The following is a 19,683-nucleotide window of genomic DNA, read 5'->3' as shown; positions in this document are numbered from 1 at the left end:
CTGGAGTTGGACTGTCCAGGTTCAAATCCCGTCTCTATGGCTGGGGAACCACCAGCATGTTTAACTTCCCCAAACCTCCATTCCTCATCAGTAAAATGGGAACCACATGGTAAACAGATGCCGTAAGACTTGCATGAGAGCTGTACCAAATGGTACCTGGCAAGAACTGAAGTTAACTAAACTTAGTCATATTCTGCATTTTTCTATAGGTATCTCATAACTATCTTCTCATACATTCACAGTATCAAGTATCACATTCTACCCAATGGAAGCCTAGAGAAATGATCCCAATATTTTTTGCCCCTACCAAAATAAAGGGTACTTGATACTACTGTTACTATCACTACTGCTGCTGGACCACCTGGGTTATCACACAAGTTTTCTTATCCTCTTTCTGTTCTCCTTCCCTCTCTCAACATTCAGTTTGCTCTCTCATTCAACTAGGCTTTTATTCCCTTTGGAAAAATGTACATCGACGTTCAAATTCCATCTCCAGCACTATTGGGCTGTGTGGTGTTGGGCAGGTTTCTTAATCTGACACTCAGATTATTCTTACATAAAATGGGAATAAGAGTATCTAACACAGGGCTGTCATCAGGACTAAATAAGGTAATACCCATAAAGTGCCTGTACATAATAAACCCTTAATTACTTTGAGCTATTTCTTTCCTCGCCTGAGGATATGTTTATTGGTTTGAGAGAGAGAGAGAAACATCAATCAATTGCCTCCCACATGCGCCTCGATCAGGAACCAAACCCCCACTCTAGGTCTGTGCCCTGCCCAGGGATCAAACCCGCAATTTTGGGGGGTACAGGATGATACTCCCACCACCTGAGCCACCCAGCCAGGGCTGAGCTATTTCTTAATTTCCCACCATTATGCACATAATGCAATGGATTTTTTTTTTTTGTAATTTGGAGCAATACCAAATTCTCTCCTTGCTGTAAAAGGGAGAAAAAGAATCATATCCACCAAATAGCCTGTATGAACACCTAAATATATAAATAGTTTAGAATATTAAGAAAAAAGTTCACTTCTGCAAGGCACATGTTTCTGACTGTCAGGACTATTGTGATGAAAACAGCCCAAATTAAACTCCTTCACCCAGACACCTAACGGCTAATGCTGCAGAGAATTTCTATCTTCTCCATCATTTGGGGAAACTGTGGATAGGTGTCTACAAGGAAAGGGTCATAGCTGATTTAGGACAGAGCTGCAGATGAGAGCAGTTGGGGAGGAGCAGGTGGGCATAGAGGGAGAATGCACCCCTCCCCCTCACCTCCTACTGGACCCTGTGGATTCGTCATCAGGGACTTGTGTACATGGAGGCGGTGACAGTGTAGGTAGGGACAGAGGAGAGATGGGGACAAAGGCATTGTCTTAATGGGTTTTCTTTTCTACGAGCTGTATCTGTTTTGTTATAGAGATACAGGTTCTTTAAAGCAATTTGAATAAATGCAAGTCAGAACTTAGCCTCCCTCACCTGTTCCCAAAAGAGGGCGAGCAGCTGGGGGACCTGGGAGGTGCAGAGCCACCTTGACTAGAGACAAGGTGGGGACCCGTGTTAGTCACTTCCTGAAGGGTGGAAGACCTTATTCTGCACTCAGGGTAGTGTGCTCAGGCTAACCCAGGTACAAAGTTTTTTTGTATTTTGTAGTCTGTAGTTTGTATTTTGGCCCCAGGTTTTAAAAGAAGCTTCAGACTAACCCACATTATTCTCGGAGGGTCAATAAGACTTCCTGCCAGGTTGGAGCCCCACTACTCACTCAGACGTTGTATTGACTAAAAGGACATGGGGCCAGAAGCCCGTTTTCTACTCATTCACCCCCCCTTCCAATTCCCATGATAAGGAACAGAACGATGGAGAGAAAAGGATGAAGATAGAGCCATGAGACCTGAGGCAGGCTGTGCTCCTGAAGATGGCTGCCTTCGGCAGGGACGCAGACACCAGGCTGGCAGCAAAGTAAGTCACGTGTGGGACATTTCTAATTTTGCGACCCGATGGCTCCAACAGAGAATGGGGTGCAGTCGGCAGGGGGACTCAGCCCACCTTTCCTGCCTGGGATGTTCCAACTTGGCCAGCAATTAGTCTGGTGGACTGAGAAGCCCATCCCTGATTCAGCTTGACCAAAGCTTTGATTCTCTGGCCAAACACATACCACTGTTGGCTGCACGGGAAACACACAGGGAGCCACAGGGCTGGCCTGGGTGGTTACTGGCACTGAGAAGTGCACACAGCACAGATGGCTGAGAAAGAAGCTCTGCTTTGGACAGACAAACATAATCCACAGTCCCAGTCTTGACTCTGCTTATCTTGATGGCCCCTCCAGAGAGAAAGCACAGGTAAAATATCTAGATAGGATACACAGCAGTGGGACAATAGCTAGAAATGGAAATTTAAAAAAAAATGTCTGAGTTCTAGCTCCGGTTCTCCTACGGACTTCTTTGTGTGGCCCACATCCACGCCACGGGCTCTGGAGGGCTGCATTCAGATGATGTAACTGTGAGTTCTGAGCCTTGGCATCCTTCGCAACAAAAGGTGCGCACCGAGAGTCTGTACCTGGTGGTGTCGGGAGAAGATGGAGATGGTGCATGTCAAGAGCTCAGCACTCCACCTGGCCCAGAGTAAGGCTCAGTAAAGTTTAGCGATTCCTGTGACCACTTGTGAAGAGAGTGGGATGAATGGGCTCTGTGACACCTTGTAGTCCTACAGTGTTTGTATTCTACACTTGGGTGAGGTAAAAGAGAAGGGGTCCTGGGCAGGCTGACTGAGAAACCTGGGCTCAGAATTTGGAAAGCAAAGGCAACTATGCCCTGGCATCTCCATAGTGGAGATGTTCACATTTTGTAATCTTGCGTTAACTTGATTATTGATTGCTAGGCCAGTCAACTGGCAACGTTGAAATACCGATCAGCGCGCTTCAAAAGCACTGCACGGAGAGCAGAGAGCCATTTTCATGGGCTTGCAGCCACACCTGTGGTGCCTGAGACCTGTAAATTCCTGGGTCTGGAAGAAGCCTGGGGTTCTTCTAGGTTCCCCTGACGAATCACCCAATTTCTGATGAACAGTCATTAAATCAAGAACCACCTGTGCCTAGATTATCTTTGTCATTTGAATGGAATTCATTGAAGGTGGGTCTACAATAGACTCTGCCTACGAATACTCACAGCTGACTACCTTGCTAGTGTCAGCTTTCCCTATGCGTGTGATGACTGTGCGTCCCCTTTCTGACTCCCAGGGTGCAACGGGGCCTCCACATCTTGGCAAGCCCAACGGGGAAGGGACCAAACAAGCACTCTCTCAGTGCTTATGGGGCAGAGGACAGAGTCATTCCAATAAGACATGTTGCCTTCTGGGGACCCCAACCCATCTTTCCTAGCTTCCCAGAGTTCTGGAGACCGGTGCTGGCCCACCCAGACAGCACCCACTAAATTCTACACACTCTATTAGAAATTCAAGTGTAGACAGTATCCTCAACTAGACCAAGCTATTAGATATTAATGTTCCGACAACACCTACCTCACTCCAGACCAGCATGGTACCGAATATGACCTGTAACCCATCAAAGAAATTGTCTCCTATGATGATCACAGTGGCGCCTCCCGTGGTCCATCCTTCGCTCGGGCTGATGGCTTTGATACAGGGAGTAGCTGCTTTTCCACACACATGAAAAAGAGAAGGAGTCTGCTGTTAGAATCAAACTTTAATGATGGGAGACTTGAGAAAAAGAAAAAAAAAAATCTTTTATCTTTTCACTAACAGAAACGTCCCTCAAGACCTCAGCATTTCCCGGCCGCGTTAGGACCTGAAACCTAAGGGTGCAATTTCAGGTTTTAAAAGCATTCTTTTCATTCTTTCTATTGAGAGACATGTATTTTACTCAAATCATTTTCAAACCTGAGATCTCATGAAATGAAACATAGAAACAGTACTTAACTTATGAAAGACTAAAGATTATTAAAAAATGAAAAATGAATGACTGTTTGGAACATGCTGGAAACCTTATAGAACTGCTTCATGATTCAACGTACCTCCTGAAAAGAAAGCCCACAGATTTTTAGATAAACATTTCTGCCCAATGGGAAGAAAAGAGAGAAGGAATGAGCAAGAAATTGTTCTTGCTCCATGCCTTCTGTCTGTAACACTAACATCGAACATTCCTTGTTAAAGATTGTTCCTTTTTTCATTAAATGTTATGGGTCCCATTTTATAGATGCAAAGAATGCAGGTCACTTGGGGTGAACTGCGTAACCAAACAGTCAGGGCTGAACCACAGAGTCCCATGACCTTTGCTTTGTTGTCATTCCCCGGGCATAAAAAAAAAAAACCTAAAACTGACTTTCTCAAAATTTCATGTCTCTTCCTTTCCATTGTAAATGGCCCTTGGAAATGGGAAATAATTTGCAAATATTGTAATTCCAAACAGCCTGGCGGTGGCTGACTAGTGAGCATGGTGTCCTTTCAAGAGAACTACCCGGCGTAAGTGTGATCGTAAGGTTACGTTTCCGAAATGTCTGCGAGGACACCTTCCTCGCACGGAGGGTGTTGAACTCCACGATGCCACACTGTTTTGCTCGTGATTACTTTTCTGAACACGACCAAAGCCAAATTCTAGAGTAAGGAATGTACTGTGCAAGGAGAGAAAGTGAGACCCTCCTCTTTAATAAAAAGTTTATTAAGTATCCAAGACGGACTTTCCGAGCACTGAAGCCAACAAGAGCACCAGTTCATTTTAATGGGGAAAAAAACTGGCAAAAAAATTACTGGACTTTGTCAAATTTGGCAAAATATCAGGCGTTCACTTTTGCAAGAAGAAAAGAAAGTATGAAGCCGGGCCCAGCGGGACCGTTGTTCACGCGCCGCCACACCAACGAGAGAATGGGTTTGGTTTCAATTCAAACTAATCTTATAAAATTGCACAGAGAAATTAGGAAATATCCAAACTAAACATTTCATGTTGGCTGAACTCATATAATGCCATTTACAACTAAAACTGGGCAGTTCTCATGCCTTTTCTCTCCTCCACTCTCTCCTCAAAACAAAATAATTAATCAAGACGATGTAAATGACTCGTGACTCGAAAACCCTTGTCCAATTTTTAACACGCATAAAGGTGGTGATCCAAGTTTCCCGGGCATAGGACTTTTTCTCAAACAAAATTTTTCTTTAAAAGTCAACAAGTTTAAATGCATAACCAAGTACTCCAAACCAATGGTAAAATAGGATGCATGAATTCAAGCAATTTATTAAAAAAATAAACTACATTTAACAACTACATAAAATTCTTAAAATAAAAACAGTTTGGCAACATTCTAGTTAATGTCTCAAAATCTTAACTCTTAATGTCCAGCTCAGTATATTTGGCTGCTGAAGTAGCACAGGAAAGGCCTCGCTGTGTCCCTGGGGACTTCTGGGAAGAGGAGGAGGTTAGTTTTAACTGGACTGGTCTTGAAAGGGTCCTTCCCACTGGGGAAGTGTGGAATCCAGTGGTATTATTGCACGCTGACCCTGTAATTACTTTCATAAACCACAAAATAGTCTTGGTGTTTATATCTGTATTAGTTTGGGAATTTCTTTTAATTTTTTAATTAAAAAAAATCACACAAGTATGCTTCTGTGGATAAATATGGCCTCCTCCAAGTTTCCTCATCATGGTAGAGGAGACAGAGGGTGTGCTGGTGTATCTTTGAGACTGTACTATGGTAAAAATGTCCCAGCAGCAGAGCCAAGACCTGCTGGTTTTAAACTTCATCTCCTCCCTCAGAGGGCATATAAGAGTGTGTATGTGTGTGTGCTTTCAAGTATTTCCTAAGGAAAATGATGCTTTCAGATTCTGTGAGCAACTGTCCAGAAACAAGGTATATGGGCAATTAGTCAGAACTTGTCAGAAGAAAGAGCAGCAAGCTTCCGGAGACAACTTGGTGAGGAGACAATATACGACACTATCTATTACATTTTTGGAGGAAAAAAGCCTTAAAGGGAGTACCCCAGGAAAAGAGTGACACATCCCATCTCTCGATCATCCTGCCTCACTACTCAGCATCATCTACCATCCCAGCCTGGAGACTAGACGCTGTTCTTAGCCCTTTCTAAGTTTAGAGCTCAACTGGTTCTACAGGTGCTCTTACAAACCTGTATGTCACAGCCGTCTTGAGAGGAAGCCCCCTCGGACTCCCCCACTGGGAAGTCTGGAAAATATGTAAAGGAATCAGGGGCTGCTCCACGGAGAGAGATGGGATGGGGAAGAGATGTTCCTGGCATTTAGGACCTGGAGGGTCAGGAGGCTTTGTCAAACAGTGCCTGACACAGCCCTTCTACACGAAGAACTCTAAAATAGCAAAACTGCAAGGTAGAAGGCACTTTGCCTACTTAGGAAGATCGGCTCAAGAGCAGATGTTCAGAACTCACGGATCCACACTGGCCAAATCGAGAGACACAAATGAATAAAGCAGCAGCTCAGGGTTTCAGATCAAGCATGAGAGGGGCAGTCACTGACACTCAGAAGTGAGGGAGTGATGGGAATGGCAGGATGCTGGTGAACTGCTGACTACGTCGTCCCCCATCTAGAGGTGTCTCAGCTCCAGCCTTCGGTAACACCACACAAACACAGGCTGGTGTTGGAGGCAGAATAGGGGGACTCCAGTCTTCTCGCCTTTCAAAAGAAGATAGGAGCCCAGATTTTTATGCAAAATGTCCCAATCTTTAAATGTCGGCAACTAATTCAATAAAATGTGTTGGCTACCCAAGATGTTTGTGGGTAGACTAAACTCACTTTTACCTGAGTCACAAATTCACCAGACTAAATTGAGCCCAGGACATACTTGCAAATACAACCCAAACTATGGGTACCCAACTGTTCCCAGCAGTACTGGCAATAAAATATCTAGGAATCTGGGTGCCCCCGGTGAGAGAGTGGTTCAGTAAACTCTGGCACATCTGTACTAGAGAACGTCAGGAGTGTCATTGGAATGGAAGGAAAAAATTCTACAGACTGATGTAGAAAGATGTCAAAATACATTAGGAAGGGGGTAAAAAGCACTTCATAATCTAGAGTGTGACCCTGTTGATGTTAAAATGGTATCTATGAACATGTGTGTGCATTAGTGTGTGTGTGTGTGCATGTAGATATGTATGAACAGGTGTGACAGACGAAGGTCTGGAAAGACACCCCCTGCGGTCAGAGGGTCCACGTGCAAAGGAACAGGACTGGGGGGACTGACAGAGAAGGGTGAATATTAAACTCTTTTCAATAGACATCTGCAGGGTTTGGATTTTTTCCGTGAGCATATATTAAGGTAATGCATTATTATAATTAAAAATTAAGTAACAGCAGAGCATTTAATTCCATGAGAGGTAAAGATTGTACTTTTTAAAGCAAATTGATACTCATTTGTTTTTAAGCCAGACTGTGCCAAGTAACAGACCCTGAGCTTCTCCTGCCCTCTCCTTTCTGGGTAAGTCGCCTCTGTGGAAGCTCAGACCTCGGCCCCAACCAAGGGCTTGTTCTCCTTGCTCTCGGGATGTCCAGAGAGACTCGGAGGTAAGACAAGAAGAGAGAGTTTCTAGTGTAGTCACTGCGGAAGTACCCCGTGGAATTTGAAGGTGAAAAGACTTACAAAAGAACTCAGTCCAGCCCAGGAGTATAATAATCAACACAATTCTATCTCCAAAAAAATACTACGAAATGGGGGAGGGGGAGGGAGTTTCAATATAAAACCGCTTTTACCAGCCAAATCTTGATTTAATTAACGAACGATTCTTCCTCACCAATGAATCTTCACACTTCCAGGTATCCACAAGAACTGCGTGCCAATTCCTGGTTGTAAACCTCATTAAAAATGGAAGTTTGGGCGTTTTTCTTTTTGCCTCTATTTTTCTATTTTTATTTTTTTACTTCTTCCCCCACCCCCAACAGCCACCAAAGTAGAGGAGATTTTCCTTCCTTCAAACTCTGACAATAACATGATTACCCCACCACAGTTTAGCATAATGGCTCTGGAGCGCTCCTGGCGCAGCGCAGAGTTAAAGTGGAAATTATTAGGTAGCTCTTCTTTGTTATAATAATGATCACTCCACAAATAAAAGCTCTTCTCCCAAAGGTACTGCAAGGCACAAAATGCTAATTCTGAAGATTATGTGCGCGCTTTTATTAAATATTACTCTGCCCTGTCTGTTTGAGGGCCTCTCTGCTCTGATTGTTTTATGAGTACCGTGTTAATGTCATTCCCATCTTGCTAGCAGCAGGCACACATTTTAGCGTTTGTATGAGAGTTGATCAAAGGCCACGTGCTGGGGGAATTGCTGAGAAAACACGGACAAGCGATAAAAATCTAACAGATTAATTGGTTTAAATTTCATTTCAGGGTGTTGAACTTTGGCTCGGGACTCTGATACTACACCGTGAGTCAGGGCCTAATTACCAGATTTCCAATTTGCTTCTGAACAATGGTCGTGGTGAGGGAAAGAGAGAGAAGGAAGGGGAAGGGGGGAGGGAAGAAATCGTTCAGCCTCCAGTACATATTTAACAACTAATGTTCTGTGTGCAGACAACTGCACCTGGGGACAGTGATGTCACCTGCTCTACCTCCACGACTTCTGTGCTGTCTCCCAACAGGAAGGCAGAGGAAGTCACAGATGCCCTCCGCAGGTTAAAATTTTCTGATGTACAGAATCAATGTTACAGATTCGAGTGCCTGCTCACTCCCACTAGCGCATCGGGCTCTTTATTAGCAAGGTGAATTTATAAGCTGGAATCGCCCCTCAGCCTCCAATAGAAATGATCTATTTCATGGCGAGAGAGCAAGGGCCGGGAGCGCCGTGTTTACCTCGGGGTTTATGGGTGGCCTTGGGAATCAGGGTTAATTGAGCTCAGAGGTGCCTGCCCATTGAGGTGAATTAGTGTTGTGTGTAGCAATCAGCAGGGTCCTGGGGCTGCTCTTACTCTTGCCTCTGAAATCTCTTTGTGCTGTGATCAATACCTCACCTGTTAGGGGGAGCTGTACGGATGATGCAGGTCCAGCATTTGTCATCTTTTATTCCCCAAATGAGGCTTTTGCAACAGTTGATGTCCCATTATAGGAGCCTCATTAGACAGACACTGTTTCCCTTTTTTTCTCCATTCCTGCATTTAAATCCGCCGGGGAAACAACACTTAAATCAGTTGGTAAAATGCACAAATTTAGAAATGCTCTCATCCCAGTCTACATCTCAAGATGAAATGCCACTAATGCCAATATAAGGTTATTTTCCATTTCCATCGTGCATGGAAAAGATGTAAACTCCTTTCCCAGCCTTCTATTAACCAGAACCGTCTATGAATGAACATTTCCGCAGAGCAGGTCACCGGTGCCTGCAGTGGACGTGAAGATGTCCGCACCAGCCCTATGGCCATGAATACAGACGGGAAGGGGCAATTGTGTCGGGCTGACTTTAACACCCAGAGTGCTATCACAGTGGAATATGGGCAACAGCACCAGCTGTTTAAATTCCACATCTGCCATTCGGGACGACCTTGAAGCAGTCCTTTCACCCCCCAAAGGCATTTCCCCTCCGTGTCCGCCTCGTGGACTTCTGGCAAAATGAACCAAGGGCCTATTTGTGTTTCGTGCCTGGTGGACAGCACCCTAGTTGCTAGTCAATAATAATTATCGATATGAGTCCCCCATTAACCAGAGTTTATTTATTTATTAGACTACCCTACAGTCTCATCATTCTAAAGAAGGTCGTTTGTTGTAAAACTTCCCTAGGAACTCTTCCAATCCAGAGGCTCACTAACACAGCCAGTGAACTGGGCTAAGGAGGTGGGTTTGGCCTCAGCCCTTCCAAAGCGAAGTGTTTTCTTATGGCTCTCCTTCTCCTGGAATGAATATTAATGGCAATCTTTTCAGAAATGAGGAATTGACTTTCGTTTTATTGTCCCGAACTTTTGAGACTTGGCAGAAATCGTTGGGAAAGCCATGAGCTCAGCTCATTTCTATGGGACAGTGGTAACCCCGTAAAAGCCCAGGGCCTTTCTCCCTGGTGTCCACTTGATTCTGGTGCAGTTGCGCTCGGTAGCAACCTGTTCCAGAGACAATGGGGACACAGAGTACCACCCCTGGACTCAGCACACAGATATCTGCTCTTCCTGTGCAATGAGAACAATGGTTTGTGGGTTCTGGGTTTTTTTTTTAGTGAAATGACTTTCCCAACTGCACACAAACAGATCAGCAGGGCCAACGCCTGCGTTCTTTGATCCTGCCCACGAAGCAGCTACTGGCCAGGAAGAAGGACACACAGAGTGTCCGCGCCAACGTGAGGACTGGCCCCTCCGGACTTTCACCACATACTGGAGGCGAGTCTATTCTGGCCTCACCCACCCTCCAACTACAATGCCCGTCCTGAACCCTCACACCAGCAGGTGACAACGTCCCTTATAAACAAAACAACAACAAAAACTAGACAGTTCCCTGCCTCAAGGGGTAGCAGCCTTTGTAACATTTATGCTCTTGTTCAAATTTGAGTTACTAGATTTATTTCTGCCTTCCTTTTTCCTTTTCAGTAATTGCTTTATGCAGTTAAGCATTTTATGGTTTATTAGGGTTTTATTTTTGTTTTGTTTTGTTATTGGTCTGCATTTATTGCCCTACCCACTAGCATATCTAGTTATTACTTGGCAAAGAATCATAGATTATCTGTGCAAAAGAACCCCTCCCTCTCCTCTCCTTCTCTCCTTGTGTGATGTGTTTGTCATTTTGAAGAGAAATGTAAGCCATGATATAGAGATTTCTCAACACCAGATGCAATTAAATCTATTAAATATTAAATGAGGAGATCAAGAATTTCAAGTGTTTTTAATTCTTTATTCCAAAGTGACTTCACTTGGCAAGAAAGCCCTCTGCTTTGACAGCATTAATGGCTCTCAAAGAAAAAAGGGAAAAATCCTGGTCACGGGATGGTAACACAGATCCCGCCCGCCTCTGCAGGCTTAACCTGGTGGGGCTCCCAAGGTGTATCTAAACTTAGCCCAATAGCTAAGTTCCTAATTACGCCACTTGCTAAATATAGACGAAGCCCAAATTGTATCTACTTCCTGTTTATTTTGTAGCTTTCGTATTCTCTTCCAAATTAGCAAAACTCCTCAACAATCGGTGGGCATGGCATCTGAGCAAGGGAGAGACAGAAATTCTGGTGCAGAGATTGTGAAGTGAACGTTCCAGGGCAAGTCCAGCCGAGATCAGAAACTCCTCCGTGGGTTTACCACACAGGGCTGTTTCCTAGTTTAGCAACTAGAAACCTTTACATTTGGATGTACCTATAACTTCTAAATTGCACTTGAAAGACTTGTTGGTGGCTTTTTGATTTCATGGCGTGCATCACAGCATTGTCTCATGCAAAAAGCTGTTTGTTAAAAACACTTAGGAAGTTCATAATTTTGTAACACAAGGAAGCAAGAATATATTGTTCGCTCTCTGCCTCATGTTTGATCTGCCAGATCCAAAATTAAAATGCACAGAATATTAATCCTAGGACAGCCAATGACATATATTACCACCAGCCTTATCTCTTTTTCTTTTCTTTTTCCTCTCCCTTGTCCCACAATAGTCAGTCACACTGTGGCAAAGTAGTAAGGGAAGTCATCATGGATGGAGGGAGAACCCCCACAATGAATTATTCATGGATCCAACTGTGATACTTGTGGCAGCCATAGTAAATTCACTTGTCTCTGATTATACAGTAAGTAAATAACTCTTTTCTTCCTGACAAGGAGAACTTTCACGTACAAAATTATTTTTATCCCAATTCTCCTTATTATCCTGTTGTAGGAAAAGTTCTAGATATGAAAGCCAAGGAAAAAAAGAGAAACGAAAATAACACTCCAAAAATGGACACTTGAGATTGTATAAGAGGAAACAATTTTGGGGTTAAAAAAAAAAGGCACTGCTTCTTCAAGGAATATGCAAACTTTTAGTCACCAGCAACCTTCCTGGGCCTGGAAAATCGTAAAGGCAAATATGAACAAGTGTAGTGGAAAATCTGTGACGTTCGCCTTGGCTGGAGTCGTATTTTTAACGGGCCTTGAATGTTTGTGCCGGATTACCCAGATGGTCATAGAGGAATCGGCCTGATAGGATTAAACCTCTATGCTGAACTCTGCTCCATCTGTTCGCTAAGGTTTGTCTCTCCTCTCGGAATACGAATTTGTGAGCCTGCTTGGGTCTTGCAGCTGAACTACATTCAGCGTTAAAATATAGATGCATGCAAATAACTGAACATTTCATTAGTTAGTCTCAGTGGATATCCACTTGGTCTTTTCTCAAGAAAACATGTCTGTGAAGAAGTTTCCTCAGAAGGAATTTTGAAGTGTGCAGAACCTACTGTGGTTGATGTTATTATTAGAGGGCTTTGCTTTCTGTGCTCCTGTTGAATTCTGGGACTCATTCGATTCCCTGTCGCAATAGGGGTTTGCACTGATGTTTGCCCATGGAGATAGAAAAGGAAAACCCGATCCTCTCTGCAGGATTTGACTATGAGAATAGAGGCTCTTTAACTAACTGGAGGTCTGGTCCAAGCAGAATACAGTCCTGTGTGTTTTGTTCTCTCCCCGCCCCCATTTATACAATTTGCTACAACGGCAGTTTCTATCATTTTCATAAAGTTTTCTATGTTTTTTTAAGGGGGCCTTTTGTGGAGGGGGAGGTTTATAATTGAGCGCTTCATCTTGAATAAAACAGGCTGATGTTAGTTTTGCCCTCCTGTGCATACGTCCCTGGAAGTGGTGAAGTCACTTATTCATTAGCTGCACTAGTTAGTTTGGGGCACGTTTCAGGGCGGAGGCTGGTGAGTTACCAACAGGCCGACGTCTGCTGGGTGGCTCTGGGGTTTCCAACCCTGTGACAGAGGAAGGAAGTGGGGGGTTCTGACTGCTGGACTCAGTAAAGCAGGTCAGTGTCAGGAGCTTCCAGCCAAGTAACATGCAAATGAATGAGTTGCATGAAAGAGGAATCTTTTAGAATCCTACTTTGCAATGAGTTTGTGGCACTGTGAACACTGGATGTGACCAAGGAATGCTTGTGATGGAAACCAGAGACAGCGACCCCCGGGGCCTTGGCTCGGAGAACACAGGATCCCTCTGGCAGTCAGGGAGGCCTCCATCGCCTTTCTGTGGTCCCCTTAGTCACTCTGGCATCTGGCTCTGTGCTATCATGAATGATAGGGTTAATCAAGCAGCTCATCAAGAAAAATTAGGCTTCCCCATGCACGGGTCTAAGTTCCTATATTTATGCAGCACCCTTAACTGGACAGTCTGGCAGCAGAGAGCAGCAAAACTTCCTGTTTGAGCTGCAGGTGACTTCTTACTGATAGGAATGGACAGCTGCCATTTTGCAAACGCATAGCTCTGGTAGCTTACATTGACAAGAACTCCAGTTGGGTAATAAGGGGAGGTTGCCTTGCTGGAAGGAGGTGAAACTGTGTGATGAGGACCACTATTGCTATAAGCAACCTCATCTAAGATGAACATGCCCCCACACACGGCCCCAGGGTATATTCTCCACGTGGCATTCTAAACAAGGACGCCTGGCTGGACGTTCAATACTGTCACTCAAATCTACTTTGACCAATATGGTGGCCACTAGCCACATGCAGCTATTAGAATCTAATTTTTAATTATATAATTAAATTGTTTTAAGGAACTATTTTCTCAGTCATACTATCCATATTCCAAGTGGTTAATATCTACATGTAATGACTGATTATCATATTGGGCAGAACAGGGATAGAACATTTCCATCATTACTGGAAATTTTATTGGATGGTGCTAACCTAAGGGTCAAATTTAAATACCTGAGCCTGTAATTAATAAAGAATAATCAGAACTATCATTTATGGGGTACCCTTCACATACCAGGAACTTTGCTGGGAATAATTACTAGCAGTGATCACAAAATCAAAGGCTCGTAGGGCCAGACAGTAACTAAAACTGGCTAGGGGCAACACCATGGGAGAGGTGGGGACTGTGGCTAATGCAGAGTATATGCCCCACCCAAAAGGGACTCAACTTCTCATTTTGATCCAGTTGTTGCCATTTGAGAATGTGGGGCCAGCATTACTATCTCTTCTGAATATAAACAGAATTTGCAAATCCAGATTTTCATATAAAATTTCTTCCATTTTGATTATAAAGCAATACTTAAAATAGAAGATAACTTCTATCTTCTAAAGCAAAATAGATAGCTTCTTTAAGCACCATGCAAACCGATCCTAAACATAGCTCAGCTCTGGATTCAGTCCTGATCTGATTCACCAATGTTTGGAGGGCCTGCAATCACCTTTGCATTATTAATTTTTGCACCTACATAACTAATACTGTCACTAACTCATCAAACAATAAATACGAACCACAAGCACTGCCGATTCTACTTCTGATTGCTCAAAGCCTCTCCCAGAACGATACAGAAGTCCCCGGCTAGCCTCCTTCTGCTACGCAGATTTTCTACAAGCAGTTGGGGAGATGAGCTCCCTGCTCCTGAAGGATTTCTATTGTCATCATGCAAGACAGCATAGATAGTGACTTTTTAAGGAAACTGTGTTTTGAATGTGAGCAGCATCTCAAAATCAACCTTGCCCAACCTTTAGCAACGCGCAACGCCTGCTTTGTGCTATTCAGAACAGTAATGCTTGTATTTCTCTCCACGGCCAAGGCTGCTCCTGCTGACGTAGTGGAACTACGAACTTTCATTACAAGAGCTTTATCATTTGGAGCCCATTTCCTCTCCTCCCTGACACGCTGTTGGGTGATGCTGCGCTCCACTGTTTGTTAGAACCCAGATGTTTCCGTGGTGATGACCAGTGATGTCACCAGCACTGGCATGTGTATCGTCAAATCTATCCAGACAGAGTCACGAAAAAGAGTGGGACCCCCTCTTGAACTTCATGGGGACTGACTCAGCTTCCTCAAAAATTACTCTTTGGGGTCTGGGCTGTTCGATCTGGACGGCAAAGAGCAAACACTCACATTTACCGGTTTGTGATTTATTTTACTGTTGGATTTAATTATGTGCAAAGTCCCCTCGAGATATCAAAACCCAGATTATCCTTCCTCAGATGCGAGCTTTCACAACGTTACTGAGCTGCTCCAAAGCTTCCTGGTGTTTCCCATCAGCCTACAGGACCAAGTCTACCCTCCGGAGTGCGGCCAACCTCCCTTCCAGCCTCACTCCCCACCCCTCCCAAATGGGAGGTGGGGCTCGGCTGCCCTTACGGCTCCTGGCTCCGGGGCATGGGAGGCCTGGGCTTACCCTCCAGCTTCACCACTTAGGAGCACGGGCAAATTACTGTTCTTCATCCTCCACTTCTACCACTTTAATCGGAAATAATAATTATAAGAGAACCACCTCACGAGGCTGCTACAAGGGTTACCTGAGTTAATCGGTGTGTACAGAGCTGAGCACAGGGTGCAGTGAATACATGGGACAGGGAATGAAGAAGACAGGAAGTTGCAGGGGAAGAAGGGAGACAATGGGGACGAAGAGAATGAAGAAGATGAAGGCGGCTCTCCAGATCCACGGTCTCTGCACATACGTTGCACATCCCCACCATCTCTTCTTCAAGGAGGCTACACCACTCACTTCCACCCACACGGTATTTCGCAAAAAAAGCTGGTCTTCCGTGTGAAGCTGTATCCTTCCGTGCCCATCTACAAAACTACCTCCTCAGTGAATTTCTTCATGTCTTGCCCATTCATCTGTCACTTACTGAACTTCTCCTTGAACTTGTACCCTGAGGATGTATGTGTGTATGTAAAGCAACCCTACTGCCAACGACTCCCTTGCAGGCAGGGACCTCATCCATTCACAAACTGGATGACAGTACTCTCTACCCAACCAGTACCTGACACTTACCTAGCATCGTTAAGCTTACCCAAACATGATCTCAATTATTCTTAATTATCAACCCTGAGTTGTAGATAAGCAGATATTATTCTAAATTCTACTTAACTGGTGAAGTAACTGGATCTCAAAGACTCACTGGAACTTGAGACTTTGAGAATCCATGCTGGTTGATAAAGTCAAATATTTAAAACACCCAAACTACTTTTAAATTGTGGTATTTATTTAAATTTTCTGCTCGGTTTGGCTAAAGTATTCACTTTAATCACATAAACACAGCCAAAGTCCCATAAAATCTTAGTTGTGCAATTCCTTATTCCCAAGACAGAGGGTGGATATTTATTAACTTTACAGAATATTACAACTCTATTTCCAAGTAAAGTTATTTTCCCCCTAAGACTTCAGCCCCATGTATGACTTATAGTAAAACCTCTCTCTACCTTCTTCCAATTCCAAGTTCAAGAACTGGCATCCTCATATAATGCCACAGGTGCCAATTTAAACACAGGAACATTGAAAATACTGCCAGACTTCCAGGCAGAGAAGCTTTCCTATTGTTACAAGTTGGGCTGCTAAACACACAGAGTTTGAATGTCTAATACAAGTGATAGCAGCACTATGAGAACTTACATTTTTTAAGTGTAGGGCATTTCCCCTTAACTTTCATTTTCAATCTGGACATTATCCATCTCAATGGCACTCGTTATAGACTGTTGCACATATAAAAAAACAATAAAAGTTTACCAATTAAATAGGTTATCATAAAACAGTTCCTTAATAACATTTTCCCCAAGTTTTTTTTTTTCCTTTTAAACAACAAAGGTTAGATTCCACAGGCTTTAGCTAACCAAATCAAGAAGAGGTTCTAAGATTTTGCCAAAGTTGAAAGGTAGAGGAATCTCAGGCCAACTTTATACATTTGTTGCACATAATGGTTACTGGAAGAGCACAGCCGGTTTGATGATTCATCCAGAGGATTCTGGCAAAAAATGATCCAAACTATATTTTTCCCTTCTACAATGAAAAGATAAAAGTGACATTGCAACTGCTGAGACACAGTCCCCTGACCCATCACCCCACACGTGATGTCCCTAAAAGCATCTGCCTTGGGCCCAGCACATAGTAGGTGCTCAGTATTATTGGCTTCTCAACTGTGCTCAAAATAAAAGTAGACAAAGAATAAAGAATTAAAGATAGGTCTCAGTTTGTACCAACCAAGTCCATTCTAACGAGCCTTCTAAATAAGAGCCAAAGTCTACTGCTCTTTGTAGGTACTTTACACAGGCTCCCCTCATCATTTTTATTCCTTTGCCCCAAGGTCAATGAAAGAAACTGATGCACTGAGAAAAGGCCCCGAGCCTGACGTGGTATGTGTGCCTCAATTCCCCGTGTTCCTGCTGCATGTCCCCCAGAACTCCGGGTGACCATGTGGGTTTGAACGACTGGTGTCCTGCTGCTTACAACAGTCGATTAAATAAGCCAGCAACACAGAAGCATATGTTCACCTATAAAATATTGATTAATTTCACAGATTGGGATAAAAATATATTAGTACTTGAGTTCTGCTTTCATGCTTAGTAGTCAGAAAAGTATTTGGGCAAGTCAGGTCTATTTCTGCGCCCTGTGGGCTCCAGAGTGTTACTTTTGTGTTTCACTTGTCCCTCTCTCATTACCGTCTGGTTTCCCATGTCTCCGTATGACCGACCAGCAGCACACGTTTAAGCAGGATTTTGATGACTAGGTCATCTCCCAGCCAACTCGCACAAGGCAGGCTGGCAGAAAAGCTCCTACAACCCATGCCTTGGACTCTCTCTTGCTCCTCTCCAGGTAAATCTGGGTGTTTTTTTTTTTTTCCTGAAGATGCTAAACTCATGCTGATGGCATCATATTCATCTGATAAGAATGATGATCACCTAATTTCTATAAAGTTTCATTTCTGCCCACTGAGTATTTCAAGTTGCAGGGCTGGCACAGGGAGATTGAGATGGGCTGCCCGATAGCGTGACGTGATACCAGGATTTTTTATCTTAACCCAGAAAAGCACCTTCCCATATATCACTGCACATGCCAACTAACGATCCCTGGGGATTGAGCACAGATCTGGCTTTTCAATTTGCCTTTGAGTAACGTCGTCAATTTGCTTCAATTGAAGCAGGAATTATATTACGTGATCAAATAGCAGGAGAATTTCTCTCCACCCCCGAAGTCCACTGTGAGGGGATTAGCATTGACTAAACAGTGGAAAAGAACAGTAGTGATGGCTGCCCTGTGTCAGCAACTTGGAGGCCCAAACACTGCAGATGAAAAAAAAATGACCTCTTTTCGCCCTGACTCGTGTGGCTCAGTTGGCAGGCACCCTTCCACAGAGCGAAAGGTCACCGATTTGATTCCCAGGCAGGGTACACGCCTGGGTGGTGGGTTTGTTCCTTGGTAGGGGCGTGTACGAGAGGCAGTGGATCAGTGCTTCTCTCCCTCTTTCTCCCTCCCTTCCCAATAAATAAATAATAAATAAATAAATGGTTTTAAAAAACCAAATCTTTGAAGGGCGGCCTCAGTTTCCCTCCTTGGCTGAATGGAGAGAACAGTGGTGCCCTTCGGTGATGGCTGAGAGCGTTAAAAGAGATCATGCAAAGTGCTTAGCACTGAACCCAATGGTAGCAAATGCTTGAAAGCAGCCCCTGTAAGAGCAAAGCCACCATCGCTACAGACGCTGGTATAGAGCTCGCATCTCACTCAGGAAAGAGTTCTGTTAGTCTGTGATTAAGAAGATCCCTTGAACCCCTATCTCCAGGTGAAAGAGAAGCCAACCAAGGAGAAATTTCCAAATTTGCCTTTTCAAAAATGGGTCTCAGACCTAACACCTTCCCCTTTCGTCCTTCCCCTTTACCCCTTTCCCGAGCTTCTAATATTTCAATCCCACATGGAATTTTGGGCATGTTTTCCCTCTGCCTAAAAAACTCTTTCCTCTTTTCTTGATGAAACAGCATTCATTTTCATTTTAAATTTTAAACGTGTTCCTGCTTCTTCAGACTTGGCCGAATCCCCTTATTTAAAGCCCTCTGAGCCCTGGCTGGTGTGGCTCAGTGGATTGAGCACCAGCCTGCAAACCAAAGGGTCACTGGTTCGATTCCCAGTCAGGGCACATGCCTGGGTTGCAGGCCACGTCCCCAAAAAGGGGCACATGAGAGGCAACTGCACATCAATGCTTCTCTCCTCTTTCTCCCTCCCTACCCCCTCTAAATAAAATGTTTTAAAAATAAAAGCTCCCTTCACAGTCTGTATTTCTCCTTTGTAGTGCATACCATCACTACACTTCCCACAATCTATGCGCAATTATTTGTTTAATATCAACACACAAAGAGACACATACACGACTCTCCCCCTCATAAGGTCCCTGCCCTGTTCATCTCTGCATGCCTACGTCTAATACAGCAGGCAGTCAATAAACATACGCTAAATAGGTGAATGAGGGAATGGGTGAATAAGCAAATGCATGAACGAAGACTGGTCAGAGTTGTTGAGAGATTGAGCACTAAATGGAGTAGCCGAAACACGGAGAAGCCTCCCAGTGCCTATTGACAATCACCGCTACACCCTCACTGGGCTTCCTCAGAGCACAGGCAGTGGCTCCGTGGATTCTGGTTTCCCAGGCTGAGCTGGCCCCCATTCCAGCTGCAGACTCTCCATTCCCTTGGGGGCTAAAATTAGCCCCAGTCAACTCCCCCCTGCAGTGGGCTCTCACCAGGCAAGGGCCCAGGTGGATCTTGCTGACAGATGTGAAGGTTAGAAGGAAGGGTAGCAGCCAGATGAGA

At 44.2% G+C, this 19,683-nt stretch overlaps 1 protein-coding gene across 8 annotated transcripts in view; it reads right to left on the bottom strand.

Annotated features, from left to right (window-relative positions):
- EBF1 (EBF transcription factor 1) overlaps positions 1-19,683 on the bottom strand; it is a 376,209-nt gene that overhangs the window by 95,874 nt on the left and 260,652 nt on the right. For 4 of the 8 annotated variants that reach the window (XM_053665916.1, XM_053665918.1, XM_037152248.2 and 1 more), the window contains exon 9: positions 3,522-3,655. In XM_053665916.1, the coding sequence (XP_053521891.1) occupies positions 3,522-3,655 (134 nt within the window). The remainder of the gene's footprint in view (positions 1-3,521; positions 3,656-19,683) is intronic. The other 4 variants (XM_053665917.1, XM_053665919.1, XM_037152249.2 and 1 more) reach the window with 1 other exon arrangement.

Source organism: Artibeus jamaicensis, unplaced genomic scaffold (genome assembly GCF_021234435.1).
Source record: "Artibeus jamaicensis isolate MK-2021 breed Jamaican fruit bat unplaced genomic scaffold, CSHL_Jam_final contig_432, whole genome shotgun sequence".
Lineage (NCBI taxonomy): Eukaryota > Metazoa > Chordata > Mammalia > Chiroptera > Phyllostomidae > Artibeus > Artibeus jamaicensis.
Note: the sequence above shows the minus strand (reverse complement) of the source record. Positions and strands in the feature narration are given on the sequence as shown.